Here is a 26,602-nt window from a genome sequence, read left to right on the forward strand (position 1 = left end):
CTTATGAAACAAGCCCTGCATTTGTGATGTTTTTAATTAATTGAAAGTAACAAGCAGGAAACATTGAATCTGTGTTTACTATCACATAACACTTGTCATTGAAGACAAAATTACAATTTTTGAAGAGCTGATTCTTCCTGTGGAATTCAAAGTCAAATGAATTAATGCCACATACTAGGAAGTTACTGCTGAGCTATTCAAGTTGTGAATAACATCTTGCAGGATTTATGGACTAATAATTAATAAGCAGTAATATGTTCTTTTAATTACTTTAGTTCAAACCAAATACAGTCAGTCTACTGGCATTATTTTCAATAAAGGGAGAGTGTAAACAACCAAGCGTATTTTGTTGTTTACAATTACGGTACTCTTGGTGAAATATGAGAACCATACATTGAACACTTAATTTGCGAATTTCCATCATCTGTCTCTAAAATTCTGTACGATTCTCCCGATTTACGATCCCTTTCTAATTCGGTTTCTGTTTGCTTTAATTCGTCCTTCATAGCCTTCTGCTACCAGATTTTCCACTTCTGATTGATTTTACCTACTACTTATGCCGACAGACACAAGTAGCATACACCACAGAGCTACCTCTATAATCTCATTTTAACCATGTACTATAAACTTCTTCAACTTAATTCACTGTCATTTTTAATAATTATCATTCATTTATTTGCATCCATAATAATTTACTATTTACCAGGACTATAAATTCCAACTATGTTAACTTATAAAACATTGTTTTATTGATTAAAGTAAACTGGATAAAGTATTGAGATAGAACAAATGATTGATCAATTGGAGTTGTTGGAAAAAACCACGACTACATACACACAAACAAAATAAATTATGGAAGACGTTAAGGTAATATTTAAAAAAAGGGAAACTATCATGTGGAAAAATACAGTACATTAAAACAAAATGCAACAAGTTGATAAACTTTCAAAAACAAAAGAAAGGAATACATGTATATATCTAAAGAAAACAATGTTCAAATACAACCCTTTGAAGTTATTTATGAGGATACGATCATTGAAAACAAAAATAATAGCAGTGATACAAATTAGTGATCTCTAATGTTTAATTATTTATATATTCTAAGCAGTCTATTCCATATATAGAAGAAAGAAACAAAGAATTGGGGAAAAGAGGGGGAGAACAGCAAACTACCAAAACAGAGTGCCATGATATTTAAGCGTAAATCGAAATAGACAAAAAAGCTGTAAGAAATAAGAATAGAATAATAAAAATGATTAATAAGTAATGGAAAATAATAGTAGTTCAACAAAGTCAGTTTAATGTTCATAAAAAAGGGAAAGTCGCAAAAATTACTTTGAAAAACAGAAGGATCAAAGTTTTTATTCATTAATTATTCACAAAAAATAAATCTTCGAAAATTATCGTTGTTAATTTTTTTGTTTCGTAATATTAATAAATTATATTTAGACTGACTGTCCACCTGCATACTGTCCTCGTCTTCGACGGAACAATCTACGACGACGACACAAGAAATGTAAGCCAGCAAGTAAAATGACAGCTGCTAATATTGTAAGTACAACGGAAATAATGGATATTATTAACAGATCAGGAACTGGTTGTTCAGTTTTCAATTCCCTGTAATTAAAAAACATAAAAAAAATGAACAGTCGAATTAGTCTCAGACAACAATCAGTAAATATAAAGATAATGTATTTCAGTAGTTGAAAAGGTGATTAACTATAAAAATACATTATCTATTTTGTTGTCCACAGTCTTAACATCATAATTCAGTCTTAGTGAAACGTTTACCTACTGGAAAATTTTGTAAAGAGACTAATCAAATAATCAAGAAATGTAAATAACTATTTACACCTTGGGACTGTCGTCATTCATTACATCAGTCAAATCGTTCATAAACAATAAGTTTGATGTTGTAATAGCTAGACAAGGTGACCTAATGGAGATTTACTAACAATAAATTTCAAGCTTGGACTAAATCGTATTCAACTGCTTGTTTATTATCAGTAGTCAATCAACCAGAATCAAATCAAAAGGACAATCTACAAATTTTATAAGCAAGGATGGATGGTGGCTCGCTATGGAATCCAGTAAGTGCGTCTTGTCCTATGTTGGGCTCGTCAGCTGGATATACCTGCATACTAGAGTTCATGTTCCCCCAGAGACTCGAACCCAGTACCATCCGCTTAAAACGCCATCGCATTATCCACTTAGCTACTGAGTTCTAATAGCCACTAGCTTGTGCAACGGAGTGAAGTTTTAATCCATTCAAACAACAAATAGAAAAGTGAATTAAATCTACAATCTGATCAACCCTTTAAACATTTGATTAGAAAAGTCAACTTTAAGGAATTAACGAAAGTGAAATCGATCAATGAATAAGGACTTCACTTATACGTTATTTCTGATAACAGTGTATTTACTTGTAAGGATATGTACTATCCACTTGTTGGCATTCAGGACTATAATTGGTCAGTCACAGTTAGCACTCTGAGAGTATGATACGATATTACCACCAACAAACAAGTCTTTAGAATACTTGGATTTAATTGTCAGCAACGATCTAAATATGCTACAAACTGACTGTATTTGTTGGTCATCATGTTTTCTATAACTAAAAGATTTTGAAATAGTTGTTATCGAAAGTCGGATTCACTCGAAGAATCAGCAACTCATTATCTCGTATTAGTTTAAAAAAAAACATAAATTAGGAAAATAACGCACACCGAATTTCAAACTGTTTGTTAGTTATAAGGTGCTTTCTTATGAGTCAGTGAATTATTTACATTGAATGTACAAAAACGAATATACCGCTAAGAATCTTTGAATTGGAGTGAAATATTTTTCTTGTGCTGCCTAGTTTTCATCTTTCATACACATGGTGTTAGTGCAACCAACCTGAATTAAACAATCGGTGTACTCATAATAATGGTTTGTCACGGTAAAGACAAAAACAAAACGTACTTGTACACACAGCTCAGGTTTCATTTCATGAATGACAAGAGTTTCTTCTGTTTAAATGCGTTAAATCTGAGATAATGTTGATAGATATGGAAAAATTGTATAGATAATCTAGAAATCAATATGTGGATCAGTGGAGTGATTATAATGGATTGAATATTCAAATACAGAACTCCAAATCTGTTTCCTCTTACTTTTGTAGAATAAAAATGACATATTTTCTCGTATCAGAATTGAAAACAAGCGCCGACTACAGCCTATGTGCCTTGCTCCACAATAGCATGGTTTGTTTACAAATCGGTTACGAGGTCATACCGCATTTTGATTTTACGGAGATTAGAGGAAATTGGTTTGGAGTTTTATACTTGAATATTCAATCCATTATAATCACTTCATAGATGCACATATTGATTTCAAGATTATTTATACAATTCGTCAAAATCTATCAGGATTTTTTAAAACAGTTTAAACTTGCAAACCTAAGTAATTGGGCATTTTGTCTGGTAATATTTTATTTACTTCTTAACTAAGTAGTATTTATATGAAAATGATTCTTAGGTGTAAAAATAAATAACGACGATTAGTACAATTACAATAGAAAACAACATCAAGAAACCAAACATCAACCTAAATCAAATACATACATACATGCAAGAACATTTACTACTAACCACATAATACTTTACGCATAGTCGGTAGTTATAAAAACAATTAGTAGCCCCTCTAAAATCAGTTGATTCATTTTAACTTAAAATAAGTTATTGGAATCCTTTTTTTCAGGAACTGATACGTTTATCTGTTGAAAAAAGTTTTATAATTACTTCGATTATAGAGTTACGAACTAAAAGATAGTTCTCTTATTCGTAACAATCAAACAGATCATCGACACAAAATGTGAAAAATTGAAGCTAGAGGGTATAAGTATTGCAATTATGTAAAAATGTTATGCGATAATTCGCGAGAAAATTGCAGTATTCATTTTATGGCTTCATAGTATACAGAGGATTCAGTGTATTATGAAACATCTTACACTGGTCGATAACATAATATGATTAAGACTGAATTAGAGACGCGATATGTAGGTAATTTGGTGGGGGAGATGAGACCTAAATAGTCTGATCTATAAAGTGGCGTTACCCTCTAATTATTTTTGAATACCAAAATGCGTAAGAGATATTTTACAATCAAATCTCTCCTTAACCCTTAAGTTTGAGTACTATTTAAAACAAAAGCTGTAATATATGAGTTTCTGTCCATAAAATAACATCAGTGCTGATATAACAAAACTAAATGTGGTGAAAACAACAAAGTTTTTCATATCACGACGTTTCTATTTTAAGTGTAAGTCAAACAATGGAGAACGTGGCGGAAATATAAATCAGCCCAAAATGTCTTATAACATCATCAACAGCACGCACCTCAGAAAAGTATGGCTGATTTCAGTTTATATAATGGTACTAAACCAAACAAAGAAAATGGATAATATTGACGGGATATAAATGTTGTTACAACCCAAAGTTTAAAAGAAGATCAGGAAACAATGTACTCAATACAAAGAATATAAAAACAGCCAGGGGTCGACCTGGATGAATGTGTTCTAAATCTTATCAGGAGAAGCAATACAAATTCGTTAAACACATAAACGGCCATATCTGAATAAAACTTGATTTCCTCGGGTTTTTGTTCACAAGCTTTTCACAGAAGTCGGATGATTGTGGAAACTGAAGTTTTGGACAGTGCATGGGTCAACATGATTCCAAAGTACTTATCATAAGAGAATTTCTGTTCTTCCTTATAAACTGATATAATTGGCGACCAATGACCGTCAGAATAAAATACCTCCGCCTCTGAGGCTGTACTAGATATTTTGGTTATCTTTAATGTTATTTATAGACCAAAAAAGACCCCTGAAAAAATGTCAAATTTATAGCTTCCTGTTGTTTTAAGGTACTTTACTAGATCGTGGTATCACTAACAAACCGAAATAATTCAAACTCTAAAAATAAGCATATTGATCTATGCAATTAACTATTTTACTCACTACAAATAAATTAGAGACTAATGAATTCATTTTCCACTGTCTCAGTCAGTATGGAGCATCACACTTATTTATTGCTCCGGTTAAATGCAAATATTATTTCAAAAACGTACAGTATCTAATTATATTATATTTATGTCTTCTTTTAATAAATTATTTATTATTTCTACTCCTCCGAATACATATTGGCAATAATTATGGGAAACTATTGTACCGAACATAACGAATACAAAATTTTACGGTCGGTTATCTACAACGTAGAACCAGGTAGGCATTTGCATCGATCCAATTTGCCATATCTCGTTAGCACAACAAGATGAACACCGAATTCATAGAAGTAGTTACTTCAATGGTAGTAATATATAAAGGAAAGGTTGTATATAAGGATATAGTATAGGAGGGAAGACAGATATGAAGCAATTTTAATCTCATATTTTTTAGGGAAGACAGAAAGTATATACACCTACACCATTGTGATCGATTCTGAGGCATGTCACACAGAGTCTCCAAACATTGGTTACGATGATCACGCGGACCCCAACCAAGTAGTCCGCACCTACCAACATGGCTAAGACTAGAATTTAGTGACTTCAAGGACTGATGCCACGTTTTGGTTTGACCGCCCCTAACTCTATTTCGACCATCGCCAATACTAGTCAGCATAGCGCATCGTGATAATCGGTGTTCAGGCATACGTAACACGTGGTCCAAACATCTTAGTCGATATAGACTCACAACCTCATCAACTGATTTACAATCATTCCCTAATACCCTGTGTCTAACCTCATTATTACACACCAATGATCCCAGAAGATGCGAGCGATATTTGCAACAGACAACCACCATTATCTGTTCGCTGAACCGGAATACTAAAATACCCACCCAAATGTTTTTTGTTTGGTTTAAGCTACCTAATTGGGCATTAAAGTCACCCGCTACGAGTACTGTGTCCGAGTGCTTAGCTTCTTGAAGTTTAGAGAGCTTTCTATAAAAGTCATCTTTCACTTCATCATGGTTGCAGTCAGTGGGAGCGTAGGCAGAAACGACGAAAAGGCAACGACGTGTGTCCCTATCCTTCTGAGTTCTTACGGAGCCATTTAGCCGGACAGCACACAGGCGACTGTTAACGGGAATCCATTCTACTAGTGCTTGTTCTGCCCTTGTACTAAGTGCTATGCCTACACCTGCAAGTCCACGAGAACTAGTCATGGGGACGCCAGATACACGGAGGGTGTATTTCGTTGGCTGTTTATTCTGGCAAGGTGAGGTGAAGTGAATGACCACACTGGGATCCTGTATGCATGTTTCGGAGACAGCATACATCAATGGTACGAGATTCTAGGGTCTTAGCCAAGGAGGCCTGTTGACCGATTTGGCATAGGGTACGTACGTTGAAGGCTTTAATGTTTAGTTTGGAGCGAGGTTTTAGTAGACCTGAAACAGTGTTTCGCGCACTAGAATCGTTGGCCATGGTGACACTTGAGGAGGAAACCGAAAGAGGAAGTTTAGTGTTGAAAGTTGATGTAGAAGGAATAGTAGAAAGTGAAGAAGGAGATTGATCATGAATACAGTGATCTTGAGTGATGTTAGAGGTATGAGGGCGGTTATCACTTCCCGGTTGCCCACACCGTGAAAGAGTTCTTCTAGAGGTACCTGAAAAGGAAATCGGATAAGAAGTGGTCTTCATGAACTGAGAGCGTGACCGCAGTGCCCAAGGAACAACTGCTCGAGGTCGTTCACATACGACCTTTTTGTGGGTAATTTTTGTGTTAGCTCTGTACTTGATGAGACCTTACCACCGGGGACGGATATCCGTGGGATAAGGCGAGGTGTGCATTTTTATGGTCGACCTTTTCTAACCCCACCCCTCCTTGTGGGAAGGCAGCATCGCTGTTATGCTGGTTGTCTGAAGAAAACACCTTGCTACCATCAAACCTCTGTACGGTCAGCAGTACGACTTCGCCTTCGGAACTTGGGTTTGCTGCTTTTAGTCTTACCGCTCTCAACCGATCTGCCTGGCATGGTAGAACCTTGAGGGACGATTGTTCCAGCCAATATAGCTTGATCGATTCACTATGATAGGCAAGCGTGACCACCACGCCAAGGTAGCAGCAACGGTCGCGAACCAGTTAGTCAGTCATATGTGACGTGGAACTTTGGATAAATGCACGTCGGTTCAAGTTGTCACACAAAATCAGCGCAGCGATAAGATTTAATTATCATACTAAATTCCACAGTGATAAAAGTAGCAACCCCATCACTGGTTGATCAAGTTTAAAAAGAAGAAAGAAAAGTATAAGAAAACCTCGGAACTCATCACAAACTTTTAAAAATGCTCAAAATATCCCTATATTTTTTCTACATTAAAGTTATTCTTATGTTCAGTCCACAAGATCTGTATTTTTAAGTAACTAATATATATTACTTAAAATAGATTTTCTTCCAGTTGATATTAGGATTGGAATAATGACAATATAACAAGAAAAAGATTAGTGAACGGTTAAACAGCGAAAACTGGAATGATCATACATAAATTGGCTTATTCAACTGTCATCATCATCATGCTTCATCAAATGAACAAATCATCAAGAAAGTGTTGCTTTAAATAAAATCACACTTCCCTTTCATATTTACAAAAACAAAAATTTGAAACTCCTATAAAATGAAACAGAAATACATAAATCATATCACACTACATAACATCTATTCTACGCATTTACTTTTAATTCAAATAATTTATTAAGAAAATGTCATTAATCTTGTCTTACCTACGTTTACCAAATGATGAAAGTAAATAGAACAATCAGTCGTAATTGATTTACAGCACTGTGCATGACTATCAGGTACGTACTTTTGAATGCTACAAGTCATATGTCAGTTTGCTAAACTTTACAAATTATGTTTACATTTAACATTGATAGATATTCTTATTTATAAAAAAAGTATATATTCAGTAAACAGAGTAAAGATACAACGAAAATTACATTTAACTTAATGAATATCATAAAATAAAGGATGCTCATTTTAGTTAATGGATTTCAGCATTTCAGTTTGTGTAGAAAACACTCCTCGATTATAATATTTTAAAAAGGAGACATAAATGGATAGAGGATTGATGGTGTTAAATAGTAAACTACGCTGAACTTCCACACATAGATCGCATAAATTAGGTTAGATGTATTAAGGTAATGAAAGACAAAAAGTTAGTCTAGGTTGCAACATAAAACTCAATCTAAACATTAAAGAAAACAATATTTATAAATTTTTACTTACAGAGAAAAAGAAATAACAAGTCAGCCATAGTGTGGTGTAGGCTACTTATGTTGAAAGATATAAGTGGTTTCCGCTCCCACCTGAGATCTCGTTTACTACAACAGAACAAAAGTATTACCAAATTATTTTTCTAATACTCTCATCCACCACTATTACTAAGTTATTCTCGAAACCCCCACCTTGCGTTGACTACTCTACAAGTCGGTATTTTACAAGAAATTCATGAATTAATATTCTATTCTGTTGCACGCAAGGTGATGAAATCATATGTGATATGGAAAGTAGACTAAAAGATGAAATCATATTTTGTGGAAAAAGATAAGTATTGGGGAGATCCAATGTATTCTTCGTAAAAGGGACGCTGGAAACGCTGGGAAACACTTTGTCCAATCAGCGTTGCATAGGAGGATCTCAGTAACGTCTAGGAAGTGAGGAAACACGTGACACATTTCTGACTGGATGATTACCTATCCTGCTACTATGTTCAGTATGGCTCCAAAAACTTCAAAAACATCAAAACCATTTAAAATACTGTAAATACCCTCGATTTTCTGTATATAAACTAACCCTCGAGTAAAGCAATGTTTTCACACTTTGCGCTCTTTCTCTCGCGTTCAAGTTGATTTAACTGGAGTTATCAGAAGAGCTTAGGAAACCGATTCAAGAGTTCAGTCAAACGATTGTTCGATATCATGAACCAATGTGCGTAACAATAATCAACTAAAAATACCAACAGACCCTATTATTATTATTGCCATTACCATTATAGATTATTTGTTGTAAGCATAAAATAACACCTTGATGATTTATGTATCAAGGCAAACTTTATGTATTACATTATCAAAACTGTTGCTTTTGATAAGAAAAGTCAAATGTTGCACTTTTCCTAAAGGAATAGAAACCTGTCACCCTATATATTACTATGTAAAATCAAGCATGTGAAAAACTGGTCAGAAAATTAGGAAGCTTGCTGATGTAATAGGACACACTATAGATACATACTTTTACCATAAAAATATTAATTATATTAACGTGGATAATTTTATGCTAAAAACGGACACCCATCATGTGCCTATAATATAAGTATCAGTCAGTCATAAAGCAAAGCAGGACGTTGCACAAATGTACATATGTTCAATGTCCTCGAATCACATTAGCATAGCGACAAGATTCACTTATTCGGATAAATGCCAAAGTTGCCAAAATAATCATAGTATCAACAATTGTAGGAAAGATTCTGCATAGAGAACATGATTCGAGAAGAAAAACTGAATTTATAGGGTCGAAAGTATTAGTATTTTAAGGCAAAGTGAATGCATCCGAGTCACTGAGATTGATGTATATCCAGCCAAATTAAAACAGTATTATATAAGTGAATACATACAGATGATCAGAATCAGATAACAGAAAATCGTATCCCTAGATATTCTTCTTGTAAGCACTCATTTATAAAATCTATCCTCAATCTTAAAATATAGGCCACACTGTAGAATTAATGAATGAAATTTCATCATTAAGTAATATAAAAAAATGATGTTAACCAGTGTTGACCGGGCTACAAACATGAATATAACTATTGGAAATAGTCAGATGACTTTCAATGTTCATCAAATCTGAGATGAATGTGAACAAACAAGTGTCATTTCGGAAAATCATAGTAACAAATATATTAATGTAAATCATTTTTTTCAAATAAATATGATATTTTAAATATAATTAACATATAGACTGAATAATATTTGATAGCATCGTATAAACATGGTTGTCAAAATCTAACATGATTATTTTCCTAGAAACCGGTAAATTAACTACAAAAACCCATTAATAACCAAAGTTAGAGAATATTAAGTTGGCAAAAAACTAAGTGAAGTATTACAAATATACTGCTAGTTTTTTATCCCTATACATGACATGACCTGAAAATGTTTGAACAATATAATCTTTGACATTGGATAAACTAATCATTATGGGATATTTCTAGTATTAAAGGGAATAATATGTTGCATATTGCTTTTAAATGATAGTTTAAATTAGTGGATCTAGGTACTCTTGCGTTCATGTCATAAAACGTGACTACATGCCGATCAATCCTTCTTGGATAAAATGAAGCAGTCACTGATAATCCAAACTTTCAAACAGCAAGTGAGTTTGAAAATTAACTCATAATAATCTAGTATCCATAGTATCATAACAGATGATTATAACATAAACATGATAAATCATAATTACTCATCATCATGACAACAGCTTCAAAGTAATCATATTCACCTATCTAATAACTAGACTTATGAAAATTTTGTTTACCAATAATTATGCAAGAATAGTTCCCTTTAATTAAAATCGTGATTAAAAATGGTCCGTACAATGAACTTCTCAACAAACAATTACAAACTAAAGTTACTAACATCTAAATTTTTAAAAAAATAAGTTAAAATATTCTGTGAAGTAATGTGCAAAAATAAATGAACAAACGTGTTCATTGTGTTATTAGGACAATGAAGATGTGGAAACACAACATAACAGAAATAATTATAAACCTTCTCCACATTAATCAGTAAAAAACTAAGGGTAAACTGACTGATAACACAAACTACTGAAATAAACTCTAATTACAAACTGGAAAATAAAATTTGTTATAAAGTGCTACTACATAACCATGAAGTCATAAAAAACAACTACATGTGCAATTTCATTTATTATCTTATCAAAAAAAAAGATTACAAATGTTCATTACATGTCAAGAATAGAAATCATGCAAGTGAAATAAATAAGTGCTGCTTTAACACATTAATCTACATTGGACGATGATTATTTTATCCCAAAAGGTGTAATGCTGAAATAAGATAGTGGAAAGAATTATCTAGACTGAAATAGATTATTACTGAAATGGTTTACGAACAACAAAAAATTTTGATAACAGATACTACATCAATGCAGTCAACTAGATATGTATCCGAAAGTTCATCATTTTTTTAACAAATGAACAGCTTGGAGTAAAAAAAACCACTAACTGAATTGTACCTAAATATTCTCTGTCTGACTGTCTTAAACTAGTCTAAAATTTAATGAAGTATATTTTTTCAGCTTTGATCATCATATCACGAGGACCGATTTTATCTTAAACTATCCTGATATGAAATAACTACTTAAATAATACATTAATTTACTTATATGACAGATGACTTGAGCATTAATTTGCATATCCAACTGCGTAATCGCCTTGACAAGGTTTTATTTATCGCACACACACAGACGCCTCCAAATGCCCTGGTACGGCCGAGAGCAGGGAGTGCCCGCCCTCTTTCTCAAAATGCTCCCACACGGCCACGCGTATATAGCCTCTGGCAGGGAATCCCATTGGTTGCAATTGCATGACGCCATCAAAACACAGAGTAAATTTGCTTCCGGCTTCGCGAAACGTCCCGCTTATAAGCACTGGGTTTCTTCAAGCTCCTTACAACTCATCAAAACCCGTCGGTCTACTCCGGGTGACTGTAAGTTTGACCACAAACGAAGATTGTTACTGAATGAAATTGAGCAAAGCTTGCATAAGGATCGAGAAGCCTAGTGGACAGAGCGTGCTAATGAGATGGAAGCAGCATTGTATCTGGTAACTACCAGTTCTTCCAACTCATTTGAGCCAGTGACAGCAAGAAGTCTGATGTGAGTGAAACAATTTGTGAGGATGACGGAATGCTGATCACTAACATAAATCGACGTCTTGGACGATGGGCAGAATTATTTGAAGAGCAGAACTGGCCTGTTGCTCCGGCAACATTGATCAGACTGTCGTGCCCTCCATGGCCGGTGATGACTGCTCCACTAAATGAGGTGGAAGTCCGTAAGGAACATCAATCCTTAAAGCGCCACAAATCACCGGGCCCAAACGACTTGCCTCCGGCTCTTTTAAAAGATGATGGTGACTTTCTGGCTGAGGAACTGATTGAGTTGTTTACAAAGGTCTGGGAGCTAGAGAGTCGATAGTTGTCCCTATCTTTAAAAAAGGTTTACGTCGTTCCTGTAACAACTATCGGGGGATAAGTCTACTTCCGATTGAGTCCAAACTATTAGCTTCTGTCATACTTTGTAGATTTTTCAAAACCCGGGAAAGATTGACTCGTGAGGAGCAGGCTGGTTTTCGTTCTTGTCGAGGATGCAGTGATCATATATTCACCCTCCGCCAAATGTTAGAACACCGTCTTACTTATCGCAGGCCAACAATCGTAGTGTTTCTTGACGTTACGCCTACCTACAATTCCTTCGAAAGGACTGTTCTCTGGAATTGTCTATTGAAGAAGAGTGTGCCTGACAAGTTTATTAACATCTTAAAGGCCCTGTATACAAACACCTCAAACAGAGTGAGGGCATACAACCGCCTTTCTCTACTGTTCCATTCAAGCAAAGGGGTTAGGCAGGGTTGCACGATCTCACCATTCCTCTACAACTTTGTCATCGATGACATTCTGGAAACGGCTCTGATGAATGTAAGTAATGGCGGTGTGGATCTGCTGCCTGGAGAAAGACTTCTCGACCTTGAGTATGCAGATGATATTGTCTTACTGTGCGATAATGCCCAAAGCATGCAATCCGCACTTAATCAGTTAGCAATCAGTGTCCGCAAGTACGGTATGTGCTTTGCACCTTCGAAGGGCAAAGTCCTTCTACAAGACTGGAAGGATTCTAATCCTGTACTCACCCTAGATGGTGAGCAGATTAAAGGAGTCGAGAAGTTCGTGTATCTAGGTAGCTATATAAGTGCTGGTGGTGGCGTGAGTGATGAGATTGATGCACGCATAGTGTAAGCCAGAGCGGCTTATGCCAATCTAGGCCATCTTTGGTGCCTTCGTGATGTTAGTCTGGCTGTAAAAGGTCGGATCTACAACGCGTCGGTGAGAGCAGTTTTGCTCTATGCTTGTGAAACCTGGCCTCTCCGAGTTGAGGTTGTTAGATGACTCTCTGTGTTTGATCATCGTCGTCTCCGAAGGATTGCTAACATCCAGTGGCAACACCATATTAGTAATGCAGAGGTTCGGCATCGTGTGTTCGGGCGCAGAGATGATAATATATATTACTTAAAAAGTGAAGTGAAAAATATTTTGTAATAATACCGTGTTTGTTTAGCTAATAATCGGGAGAAATGTAACTTTAAGCAAATAGTATCAGGAAAACTGGTAAGAGACAAAAAGAGTTATAAGTAAATTATCGAAAAAGTGTTGAAATCATATCTAATACTAGACTGTATTCAAAGATTTTAGAACATTGTCTTAGCATCTCATTTGATTTAGTGATTCATGACTTAACTTTCAAGCTCAACGGGAAAATATAAAACTCGCATATATTGGAATAACACTTGATTATTTTTATACATATCGTACAACGGATAATAACAAACGAAGTAGATGGGTCTTGATAGAAGTGACCGATACTAAAAAAGCTAACATACTTTAATATGTAATGAATAACAGCTTGAGTAATCTTGATAAAACAGTTCAATGACTATTAAATATAGATATTCAGAAAATTATCATACGTTTCAAATAAAATGTAACTCTCTGAATGAAAATAAATTAGTAGTCTGGACAAATTACAAACTCAATTTAAAGTAAAATAGGATATTCATTGCCAAAATACTAACGTTATTATGTTACATTTTAGAAAAACAAGACTGACCAATCATCAAATTACAGTTCACCATTTATACAAATAATAGAAACTTTATGATTCATCTTGATAATTACGAATATGAGCGCTAAACTAAACAATTTCAACAGGTAATAACATTGTATTAATTATTATAAGATGTTATTTTAAATTTAACTCTTAATTAACACGGGAAAACTTAATTTAAAATTCAAATTAATCTTAAGGAACAATTTATGGTCAATCATTGCATAATATTAGAGAACGGCATTAAAAGTTAAGTCAAATACGACTGATTGGTCCTGGGTTCGAATCTCGCGAGGCGGGACTATGGATGCGAACTTCTGAGGAGTCCCACAATAGGACAAAACGGCCATCCAGTACTTCCAGGTTTTCCATGGTAGTCTAGCTTCAATTGAATAATGAATTCAACTACAAAATTACTGAAATCTCCACCAAACCCCTCCTGATAACAAACAATAATAATAATCATCACTGAACAGTCTGTTTATGGGTATAAGTCTAATAATCTTGCATTATAATGAAAGTAAGTAATTAAATTATCACAATAAGTAAAATCGCAATGAGACTTACACAGCATTGGTTATGAATACTGTAGGTAAATCCACATACTTCCAAGATGATGCACGATATCGTTCAACAAGAAATTGAAATAATGATTCTTCGGTCTCTGGAGTTTTACCTAATTCCAATTCACCTGTTGAACTATGTGACCAACAGGTAGGACACAGATAAGACGGTGGGAATTGAACTTTAGGTGCAGTTGGATCTTCCGATGGTTGACCAGCTAAACGTTTATTTACACGATTATGTACTGCGTTCAACCATAAAACAGTATCTCTAGGAGTCTCTGGAGCTTTAGGCAAAGTAGGAATAACTGATTCATCAAATACAAATTCATTTGAATTAGGAGTGACACGATTTTCCGGTAAGATAGATTCCCCTGGTCTTGCTAAGTTTGCTGTATTCAGTGCAAAATGAAATGCACAGTATGTACATGAAAAAAATCGAGGGATGAAACGACCTAAAGCATGAGCGACTGCATCAACTTGATTATCTAAAAGCGAAAAATACAGAACATTTAAATATATACATTTTGATAAGAATTAATTATTTAGACGGAAATAGAATAAGAAATATTTATATTTCGTCAAACCTATCAAAAACACTTATTTTATCCAAATTTATAAAGTTTCTGATGATTTACCACGGAGTATTATCACCTTCCTAAATACCTGGATGCAGTACTTTTAATAATAGTTTCGTTCAGCTAAAAATAATCTGAATTAGTTTGAAACAATATGGAAGATACTTATTACTAGTTAACTTTGATGGCTTCTACCTAATGAGTATACTAAGTAAACAGAAGAAAATTCAAATAAACAAAACTTATTAATAATATGCAAGTTTCGTTGTTAAGTTAAAAGTCATGTCTTTTGTGTGAGAACTTATAATCCTAAACTACTCTTTATATTTAAGTTAATGTAGCGAGCTTGAAAACCGAAGATCAATTTATATGCTTAAGAAAACGACCTAATTTCGAAGAAAATGATTTTTAAGCAAAAAGATAAAAGTTTGAAATACATTTTATCTACTTTAACTTAGACAGTTCTGAGAATGTACAACCAGTTCTCATACTGAATGTTTGACTACCAGTTGAACCTACCAAATGAGTTGCATTACAATAGTTTTTCGAAAGTTAAAGGACTTATCAAATTATTACATGTAAAAATTATTATTAGCTTACTATCTGGTTGAGTAAACTTAACATGTACAAATAGAATGCATTAAATTCATGAAGGTAAGACAAGGGGATAAAATTGTAACATTTATCCAGTTGAAAATTTCGTGCTCTTAAACAATTGACGTGAGGATGATAAAAATTCTGATTTTTAAGCATAAATTTTTATGATAGTAAATATAAATATTGACTTTAGAAAAAAAGTAGATAAAATATTAACCTGGACTGGAGGACGATAACAGGTATTGCTCTACGGTTAATGCATGAAATAAAGTCCATAAACCGCATGGATATCCTCTAAAATGTGGTTTACTTCCATTACACGCTATAAATGGTCCTTTATATAAAGGGAACTGATAGAGATTTAAAAAAAGGGACAGTAAATAGATTTCGTAATTAAGAAGTATAAAACAAATAAAGTTCATGTTATATCTTAAGCAAAGGAAATGAACAATTCATAATAACAAAGAAATATAGTAAATTTTCTTTGATATTCTCGATAAGATAATAATTCCTTTTACTGCTAAGCACAGACTAACCACATTAAACAGATGACTAGCTAATCATAGACATAAGTTGATTATATATTACAAATAGTACGAAACTGAACAATTTCTAAATTTTCATAGTTGAAATCATGTGTTAATTGAAGCTAGACCACCATGGAAAACCTGGAAGTACTGGACGGCCATTTTGTCCTATTATGGGACTCCTCAGCAGTGCGCATCCACGATCCCGCACTTGCGAGATTCGAACCCAGGACCTACTGGTCTCGCGCCAGAGCACTTAACCGATAGACCACTGAGCCGGCATCCAACGGTGTTAATGTGTAACTTCAACCAATTTCAATTTCTAAATTATATAAATAAATATGCTTCGTCAGATAATTCTGTTTTGATCTAACGCCTTGTTATTGCATAGTTTTATCACCTAGTTTGTCGTTTACGTAGAAAAACAATATTCATCAAGATAGATCAGATATTCTCAATTTCAATATAAATTATGAATAAAATACAAAAAAAAACCGTAATATTGTTCAAGAATGAAAAATTTATTAAGTTTACGTGATTTTAATTATATTTAAATACCTAAGTTAACATCATCTTGTCTGGCTTGAATTCAATAAAAATGATCTGAATTGTATTCATATTTACATAATCACGTTAATTAGTATAAAATCAATTTTGGACAGAACACTTATGTTGGTGAATCGATTTTTTTTATTTGGCCTACATAATTTATAGACTTAAACTGTAATAATAATAAATAAGTATTCTGATATAATAAAAGTTCCAAAATTCTGTATAAAATGAACTTTTTTGAAGTTCTAGCTAATTTTCCTTGCATATTTATTATTCTCTTATTCTAGTGAAATAGCTTCTATTAAGAATACGTTGTATTTATTGATTTGCATATTGTTGTTCCTTTTTAGATATGAACCTAAAACTGTTGTGATGTAGGACTTTTATAAATATCATTAAACTGTATGCTTCTAATTATAGGTTATTAACACTTCGACACCATAACTAATGGAACTAAAAGATTTATACTTAAATTTATCATCATATTGTATTATTATGTCATTCGATATATGTACGCAATCAAATGAAAATAAATGTTTTCCATTTTCAAAGATGTCTTTTGTTTGCCAATGAAATAAGGTTTTTCTGAACATAAACTATTAAGGCACAGTATCTAGCAACAGAGGTAATACATAATGTGAAAATAAAAAAGATGTTGTTAGAACATACTTGGATTTTTTCAAGATACGCAACCCATTCTTGACCCGTAATACTTGTTTTAGAATTTAACCAAACAGAAATTTCGGACAGGTAAGCTTTATATTCCTGAGAAGCCGGAAGAATCTTGAATCCATAGAGAATGAAATAATTAAAAAAACAATTAAAGGAATATAGTGCTTCCCTGTGTTATTAATAATACTTATATTGTGAAAACCCTTTGAAATTTAAGAAAACGAATGAAGCCACTGAATTTCGATTTACTGTTGTTTAAAGCATGAGATTTTCTAGACTCATGTATTAAACTATTGTTTGCCTACCATTTACCGGAAGTGAAAAAGAAACGCAGAACTTCATGCACAGTTTATTCCGAATACAAAGTTTTTTATAAAGAAGATAACTCATTATTTATTTCTAGAGCCTCCATCCAAAAATAACATAGGATAATCATTCAGATAAAAACCCGTTAATCCTAATTACTGTGGCAAAGAATCTTTCATCGGATTCCTAAAGTGGAATAAATTAGATTCGGATATCGTAAAAATATTCACTACCAAACAGTTTATACATCAAGACGTCAATTAGGAAGTATAACTTTTGTTGACTTTAAATTTGAGTAATAGGCTTATTTAATAGATTGATATGATCTAATTCGAAAACATTGTCATCCATAATCCAGAAAGGCTATCAGAATAAAGGAGAAAAACTATGAAAGTTTGTCTTTTCACTCAACTCGATATCTTAAATAAGAATAATTAACATTTGTCTATATTAATTTAGATCAGAGGGGGTTTTGTGGAGAATTTAGTATTTTCACAGTTGAAATCATGAGTCAATTGAAGCTAGACCACCATGGAAAACCTGGAAGTACTGGACGGCCGTTTCGTCCTATTATGGGACTCCTCAGCAGTGCGCATCCATGATCCCGCACTCGCGAGACTCGAACCCAGGACCTACCAGTATCGAGCCGAAGCCCTTAACCGATAGACCACTGAGCCGGCATCCAACGGTGTTAATGTCTAACTTCAACTGATCCACAAAATTCAGCAACCGTTCACCAATTGTCTTCAGTGAGTCGATATCTCTACAACAGACTTGGTTGAACTCCACTGGTCACTGCTTCCCACTAGAACTCAAGGAAATATTCCTTACAGTCAGTCACTAGTGAGCATATGATTATAGATCAGAAGGGGTTTTTGTGGATATTTCAATATTTTCATATTATGGGACTCCCATAATAGGACGAAACGGCCGTCCAGTACTTCCAGGTTTTCCATGGTGGTCTAGCTTCAATTGACTCATGATCTCAACTAGAAAATACTAAATTCTCCACAAATCACCCTCTGATCTTATATCATATGCTCACTAGTGACTGACTTCAAGAGATATTTCCTTGAGTTCTAGTGGGAAGCAGTGGCCAGTGGAGTTCTAGCAAGTCTGTTGTAGAGATATCAACTCACTGAAGACAATTGGTGAACGGTCGCTCAAAATCGTGGATTGGTTGAAGTTAGACATTAACACCGTTGGATGCCGGCCAGCTCAGTGGTCTATCGGTTAAGGGCTTCGGCTCGATACTGGTAGGTCCTGGGTTCGAGTCTCGCGAGTGCGGGATCGTGGATGCGCACTGCTGAGGAGTCCCATAATAGGACGAAACGGCCGTCCAGTACTTCCAGGTTTTCCATGGTGGTCTAGCTTCAATTGACTCATGATTTCAACTGTGAAAATATATTAATTTAAACAACTTCTACATCCTGAGAATTCGTAACAGTGACACAGGTTATCACTAGTGCTACCATTATAGTGATGATACCACCATTTTGTTGCCAAATAGAATAATATATTGCCTGCATTGTAAAAATTTTGCAGAATTAATATCATCTTATGAAAATAATTATCATCAGTTAGTTGGTTGTGATAAGTTTTCATTATATGTAACAGGAACTGTAAAAATTGGAAAATCATTCATCAAAATTAAGACTTGTTTTGTTAGTTGGCATAGAATGATCGGTCACCATAGTTACGCGAAAATAAACAAATAAAATAAATATGACTACTAATTAGCAGTTAGATTCTGTTATACAAAAATATATGAAAGGCTAATAACGACGATTATATGACAGTTTATATTCCAAAAGTTATTACACATATACAAATTTAAAACTTAAAAGTTTTAAATATTTAAATTTGATCTAAAGAGACATTCATGGTTATGCATTTCATAAATCGTTGTAAATATTCAAAGATTCTTAATGTTGATGTTCGACAAAGATCTATTTGAATTTTTCAAAAAGGCGGTCAAATCCAAGCCTTCAGAGTATGTAATCTAATATTTTCAGAAAGTCAATCACATGATTGAACAAAAAGAAATAATAGCTATTTTTCCATTGTGGTTAAACCAAATACACTGATAACGGAAGCTTTCACTAGATGGAAGATTATTTTGTTAAGAAAACGATAGCCCATCATTTTTAAAATGCTTGCTCCAGCTGATGTTAATCTACGAGCAAAACAATTCATAGTGTAATAGAATATGATTGAACTGTACTAAGTTGATAATTTCAAACTTATTGATTGATACTATTTTATTTGACTTTGAGTATTAGTAATCATTCACTAATGCTCAGAATTATGATAAGACACCCGATCAATAGCACCATTAAGCCTCTAATAGTACACTGACTAATGCTGATTGACGTGTGATAGATAATAACCGTTCTGTCAATCTTAAGTGCTCTGATAACTTTAAAAGTGTACGTCTTACACATAGATGGATGAGCAGTAGATATGTGTCAATTATTTACGTATATACAATATTTTAATACTTATTGAACTTAAGTTTTAGACAAAGTATAAATGAGCTCTAAATTGTATCACTATACTCTTATCAATAGATGATTCATACAGTCCAGTGATTTCAACTTTTTTTTACAGAAAGACTTTTAAATGCATTTATCATAAGAGTCATTCCCAAAATAATATACTATTATTGTGTTAAAATAATTTTGATGTATATTCATTTGAAAGATACACTTTAATTCAAATATCTAACGGTAATTTTGAGAAAGTTATTTGTATTTAGATGGTTGAAATGGTTCCTTTTTAAGAGCTATGAAAACGTTAAAACAATTTTCCTGTGTAATGTAGTACGAAAAGTTGGTACATAATGTTTATAAAGTATGATCTTATCATTTTATCTCATTTAGAACACACGATTTATAGTATTTCCTTCTTTAATTTTAAACTTTTGATGACGAGATTATTGTTCTAATTTGGAAGTTAATGGATTAAAGTCAATCATTAAGGGAAGTCTTAGATCTAAATTTCTTACTAGTTGACACTCATTTGCAAGACTTACCTGGTATTTTAAAGAAATCAATATTCTCATGAGATACATTCACATTCCTATCACTTAATGTCACGGTTAGAGATGTTATCAATAAAATATCGAAGTTAAGAGTAAATTCCTACGAAAGTTAAAATTTTGTCTTAAGACATTTGGTACACTCTATATTAACTATTACTGCCTCATTCAGTTAAGTTTTGGAAAAACAGTTGTCACAAACAGAGTAACATTAAAGAAGGTGAGGAACTGAGCTAACATTGATAAATTTGTCCAAGACTGAAATAAGAAAGGCATTAGCTATAGATGACTATATGAAAAAACTAACTTATTTTAAAAATAATCAGAAGAAAATAGAGTCTCATATTTACTCCGAAATCTTAAAGAAAGCAGGTAAATAGATTGGAATTGTTGTTGGCTGGACGGAATTATCTTGCATTACTGTGGTAAAAAAAGTGTAAGAATTAAGAAGATGGCTGTTAGTTACTATTATCTACTGAGAATGTTATTATTACCGGTTCATAGTGTGACTGATTATTATCAAACGGTTAATTGATAAACAACCATAAACATTCGGTGAAAATAAAGTTATTGAGGAAGAGAGTCATATTAATCACTGATACCCTGAAAAACAAATTAGGCCTTGTACAGGACCGTCAGACACGTAAAATTTATCATCCTTTCTTCAATGTTCAATTAGAAATGTGATATTTAATATTTCTGAATATTTTTCCGTTTATCCAGTGGATGTGCGCTGCGTATAAGAGTATAGTTTTCACTGGTCATTTAATTTCTAACATCCAAGACTATCTGCATATGTTACATATAAACACCTCACGGCAGTCCATTGCAACGTGCTGGATTAGTTAAGCGAATAAAATGAGCGTTAGGGCTTAAAACGAAATGCTCAGCGAACATTATGCTTTTATTGATGTGGATATTTAACTTTAAATGTATGCTCTTAACTTATCAGCTTTAGCGTGAGTGACTGACTGATATACATGGTTATTTGTAACACAAAATGGAGGTGTTTCGTCACCTTTTTTTATCTTTTTCACGTAAAAGTGAAAAGTTACCAAAAAGTGGGAAGTGAACCAATGAAGTTTTAGATTTTATCCTTTAATGAAGAACGGTACTTAGAGTAAAGGAGATATTTACACGTGATTTCATTTTTACAATAATCACTTTGTAAACCACCTCTGAACAATTTAATTGAAGCAAGAACAAAAGATATGGCGGGATAAATCGAATCAATTCATCTCCGATTTTCTCTTCAGCGGCTTACAATCCGGGAACAATATTAATAGTTATACAGAACCAAGCTTATACTTCATATTATTATCGATAAAGAATAATAGAATAACAGCAATAAGTATGGAAGAATTATAAAATAATAAAAAAATGCATATTTGTGCGTTTCTAAACTTGTAAACTCTATGGGGAAAACCTCAAATAAACTGAAAATTGGTGTGATGAAATAAGTTTCTAATTATTATAAGCAACACTGTTTTTGGTTTAGAGCTTACCCCATATAATATGTCCAAAAATTCTTTAAGAGCTTCTAAGGCCGGTCCCTCAATTTTATCACGTGCACCAACGTCAGACTGTAGTAGCATACTTAGTGACCGATAGACATCAACTGCGTAAACCGGTGGATATTTAATTTGGATTGGTGTTGTTTTAACATCCCTATAACAAATTTTTTCATAAATACTGTAATAACATGTTAACCAATGACCGTGCAAAAATACCTTCACAATGTATTCATCTGATTTATTGACAAAATTATTATCAAGGAGAATCGATATAAGTTTATGACATAAACTTGTATCCAAGTTACTACTGAAAACACTAGTTTTAGGCTAACTTCACCAAAAATTTTGTACAGAATAGTAGAATACAGGGAAAGTTACTTATATTTCAGATGTGTCTCACTTCAAATTCTTATCGATAGTGAATTTAACACTTGCGACGTTTACTTGACTTGTGACTATCTGCATATGGAAAATTGTTAGATTCATATTTATTTTTATCTTGGACTCCTTGCTTTGTGTTGGATTTTATTTAGCATTAGTAAAATTTCAATATATATATATATATATATATATATATATATATATATTGGACGCCCATCCCCTGTGTTTGAAGATCAACTTGTTCGTAGTTCACGTGAGCCTATTACTTTGAAGTAGTTGAATCAGAAAATGGATCTTGCTCTGATCTTATGCATCCCCATTGAGTTCAAATAATTGGTTAGAGACCATGTAATTTAAAGTTTTAGCTTTGAAAGCCCAATTACTCCAGTCAAACTCACATTTAGCGGCTAGATAGTCCATAAAACCAGATAATCAGCAAATCTGATCGGCATAAATAGCTTTTAATCGCCTTTTTACCCCAGTGATATATACCAAAGAACTATTCTATTCAAACTGTTGACTTTATCAATGTGGTCAAGCACATCAACTTGTTGTAACTTCAATCCTAGGTCTCCAAATTACATTATAAAAATTACCTGGTACCACTAATCTCTTTCCTCTCGAATCACATTTTTATGCCCAATCTTTCTTATTTCCATCAATACTGTTACTATGTATACCACTCTGGTATTTACACTGATAACCTTATCTCGTTTTGCTAATAGGGTGTGGCAACTTGGACCGTTGCACACATGCACCAGGTTTTGCGTTAAGTATGATTAATTAACTGACTGACTTAACAAATTACTGTCTGATAATAATGGGGTTCTCGATTAGTTGTCCAGCAGTCACATTAAGCTATGAATTCAGAAAAATGTCCCACTTTATTCTCTCAACAGACTTTACGGGACAAAGTCGGTTTTTGATAGATATATGAACAGACAAGTAAATTTAGCATGAATAGATGTAGTTACGAACTTACACTTCCGCCTGACTGTTTTCTTCCAGCCTTGGTTCACTACCTGACATTCGTTGAAGTACCATCCTAACCTGTTCCTCAGGACCCCTAATAATTGTAATAAAAGTCAGCATGAAGCAAGAAATACGTAGACGCTTTCATATTATGAAACATATCTAACAAGATTCTAAATAGTAAATTCTATAAGCTTATTCTATTTCAATATGCTGAGGCAAATAAATACAATAGCTTTTGTTACGACGGAATAAAAGTTGTGAAAGGTGGAACTACTTTTCCGAACTATTAATAACCATCGTTTTGTTGTATAATTAATTAGTAGATAAAATAATATACATATACATATATACATCCCATTTATCATATGCTTTCAGTTAATCCATTAGCTACTGTTACACAAATTACCATTCCTAATTCAATGCTACTCTATCACTTAGATTCTTTTCTATTCACAACCACTAATGGTTTGTTTATGCAAAAGTGTTATTTTTCATTTTATGGTAAGTTGTGGTTTGGTATATGTGTGTTTAAACTACGTCTTTTTGAAATATAGATATAAAAAGCGGTCGGTCGATACTTTCGAACTCAAGGCCTGACACTAAAAGAAGCTTGTGAATAATAGACCATCAGAAATTTAATTTCCGGCTCAAACTAGAAAGTATTGGTCATGAAAGTAATTGGTCGATTTGAGGACGTTAGGCTATCGAGAAAATAGTAGACGCAAAATGAATCAAATCAAAATTAGGAATCTGTTTGGCAAACTGACAAGCCATATTAATCAGTAGTCTCAAAACATGATACTTTTTCCGTTTGATCTTAAAATAATTAACCAACTCACGGAAAACTAAAAAAGAAGGACGACTACCATTTAAAACCTACCAAATCGCAGTTATATGCGTCAAAAAATTGAGCTTGACATACACTAATATTGAAAAGGTTGTTTTCGTGAATATTTATCCACCGAATGGCTTGGTTAATAAGAATTAAACTATTTGAATTCATAAATAATCGAATTGGGAGAAAGTAAAAAATCACTCTCACGTTTGTTACCAAGATCCAATTAAAGTTGGAGCTACAGGTAAACAAAATTAAAACTTAGTATTCGACTATTAGTTTTCCCAAACTTGTACATTTTCAGTGTCTCATTCGAGGAGAGACAATCAATTTCAGAGAACCACAAGTGAGCAACATTCTCGGTTGTTTTTTATTCCAGCCTTCTACTCATACCAAATTATTGTTTAAAAATTCACCAAAATACGCATTTTTGTAAAACTGCTCCGATTCATATTTGGTTCATAAATGAAAAAGAAACTTTTAAACAGCACTAAAGAAAATATACGACTTTGACGGGTCAATAAATGGGGTGGTTCATCCACCAGTAATTTGCCATTCTCTAATTAATGCTCACGTTTACAGTGAACTAAATGGAATGATCCGCACATTATCAACCCATTGATGCTCTAAGAAAAAATTACTATGATAAAAATGCTGACGTTGCGTTTGATATTTATAACTCGCGTATTGATGCAAATATTGAAAATTCACAAATCTCTGCGCACTAAAAAGCCAATATGTATGAGAATTCTACTTACCTGACAATTACTTCACCGGAACGACGATTCCTGACATCGACTTCCGTTAATCCTGGTATTATAGCGCTTTGGATCTCTCGTTTCAGAGGGGCACTATAATCCAGTATCAGCTTTAAAAAAATACAGCAAAACGACTACATTAGACAGCCATTAGGGACTTAAGATATTAGAACTGAAACATGTTTACCAAGAATGAGGTTTTTCAAGTCAGTCACATGTTTTGATCACTGAAGGTTGACATGTAACATTTCAAGCTAGAAATTTAAAAAACGAACTAAAAAATTTGACAAACACTTGGATAAAGCATACAAAAGTTAATAATTCATCAAGATTTAGAGTAAAACTGTAATTTCAAAGTCTGCATTTAAATACATACTTCAATACAATCAGTTCATAAAGTTTAGCGCCAACATGCTCCAGAACTTTTTCTCACTAATTACTGAAGTGTGTAATTTGTTTAGTGTACTTGATATATGCAAAATTACCCTACCGAACTCAGTTAGAAATCACATTTAAGTCAAATACCAAACTAGTGGATGAATGACTTTATTTTGTCATTATCTAGGCTCGAGTGACAATATTATCTTGCTCTTTGTGTCTTCTAAAGTTACTCATTTTTAAATAACTTGTTAGTCAGCTAAAATGTAGGCAAATTTACAGTACTTCAGTGGTAATCATGTGACCTTTAAAATGGAAAGATTCGTTGAATATTTTGCTGGGACGGAGCTGAAACGTGGAGAACTACTACATCCATCATCAAGAAGCTACAAGTATTTATAAACAGTTGTCTACGCGAAATACTCAACATTCACTTGCCGGATATTATCAGCAACAGCGTTTTATGGGATAGGACAAACCAGCTTCCAGTTGAAGATGAAATTAGGAAAAGACGTTGGAAGTGGGTAGGACATACATTCAGGAAATCACCAAACTGGATCACGAGGCAAGCCCTAACTTGGAATCCGGAAGGGAAGTGGAAAAGAGGAAGGCCAAATAACACATTACATAGGGAAATAGAAGCAGACATGAAAAAGGATGAATGTTCACTGGAAAGAACTCTAAAGGATTGTCCAGGACAGAGTTGGATGGAGAATGCTGGTGTGCAGCCTATGCTCCTCAACAAGTGGTAACAGGTATACACTTGTCACTAAAGAGTTAGTTTCCTACCATTCTATAAATGGCTATGAATTTCCATGGATTATTTAAATCTCACCAGCTCTTAATGCGATCAGTTACTTGTTCTGAAAGATTCAATGATTTCTTTGATGTTAATAGAAAAAAATTTTCTTAAGATTTTGAACAGCTGTTTTATTATTCACAATTCTCATAGGATAGACAGTCTCAAATTTTAGCTGATATCTAGTA

At 33.5% G+C, this 26,602-nt stretch overlaps 1 protein-coding gene across 1 annotated transcript in view; it reads right to left on the reverse strand.

Moving 5' to 3' along the window:
* Positions 1-728: 728 nt before the first annotated feature.
* Smp_098710 (quiescin q6-related sulfhydryl oxidase) overlaps positions 729-26,602 on the reverse strand; it is a 26,738-nt gene continuing 864 nt past the window's right edge. The window contains exons 2-8 of the mRNA XM_018792187.1: positions 25,238-25,347; positions 23,652-23,735; positions 22,280-22,442; positions 17,426-17,539; positions 15,895-16,027; positions 14,507-14,990; positions 729-1,617 (exon numbers count right to left, since the gene is read on the reverse strand). Coding sequence (XP_018647257.1) covers positions 1,446-1,617; positions 14,507-14,990; positions 15,895-16,027; positions 17,426-17,539; positions 22,280-22,442; positions 23,652-23,735; positions 25,238-25,347 — 1,260 coding nt within the window. The 3' untranslated portion in view covers positions 729-1,445. The remainder of the gene's footprint in view (positions 1,618-14,506; positions 14,991-15,894; positions 16,028-17,425; positions 17,540-22,279; positions 22,443-23,651; positions 23,736-25,237; positions 25,348-26,602) is intronic.

Source organism: Schistosoma mansoni (genome assembly GCF_000237925.1).
Source record: "Schistosoma mansoni, WGS project CABG00000000 data, supercontig 0219, strain Puerto Rico, whole genome shotgun sequence".
NCBI lineage: Eukaryota > Metazoa > Platyhelminthes > Trematoda > Strigeidida > Schistosomatidae > Schistosoma > Schistosoma mansoni.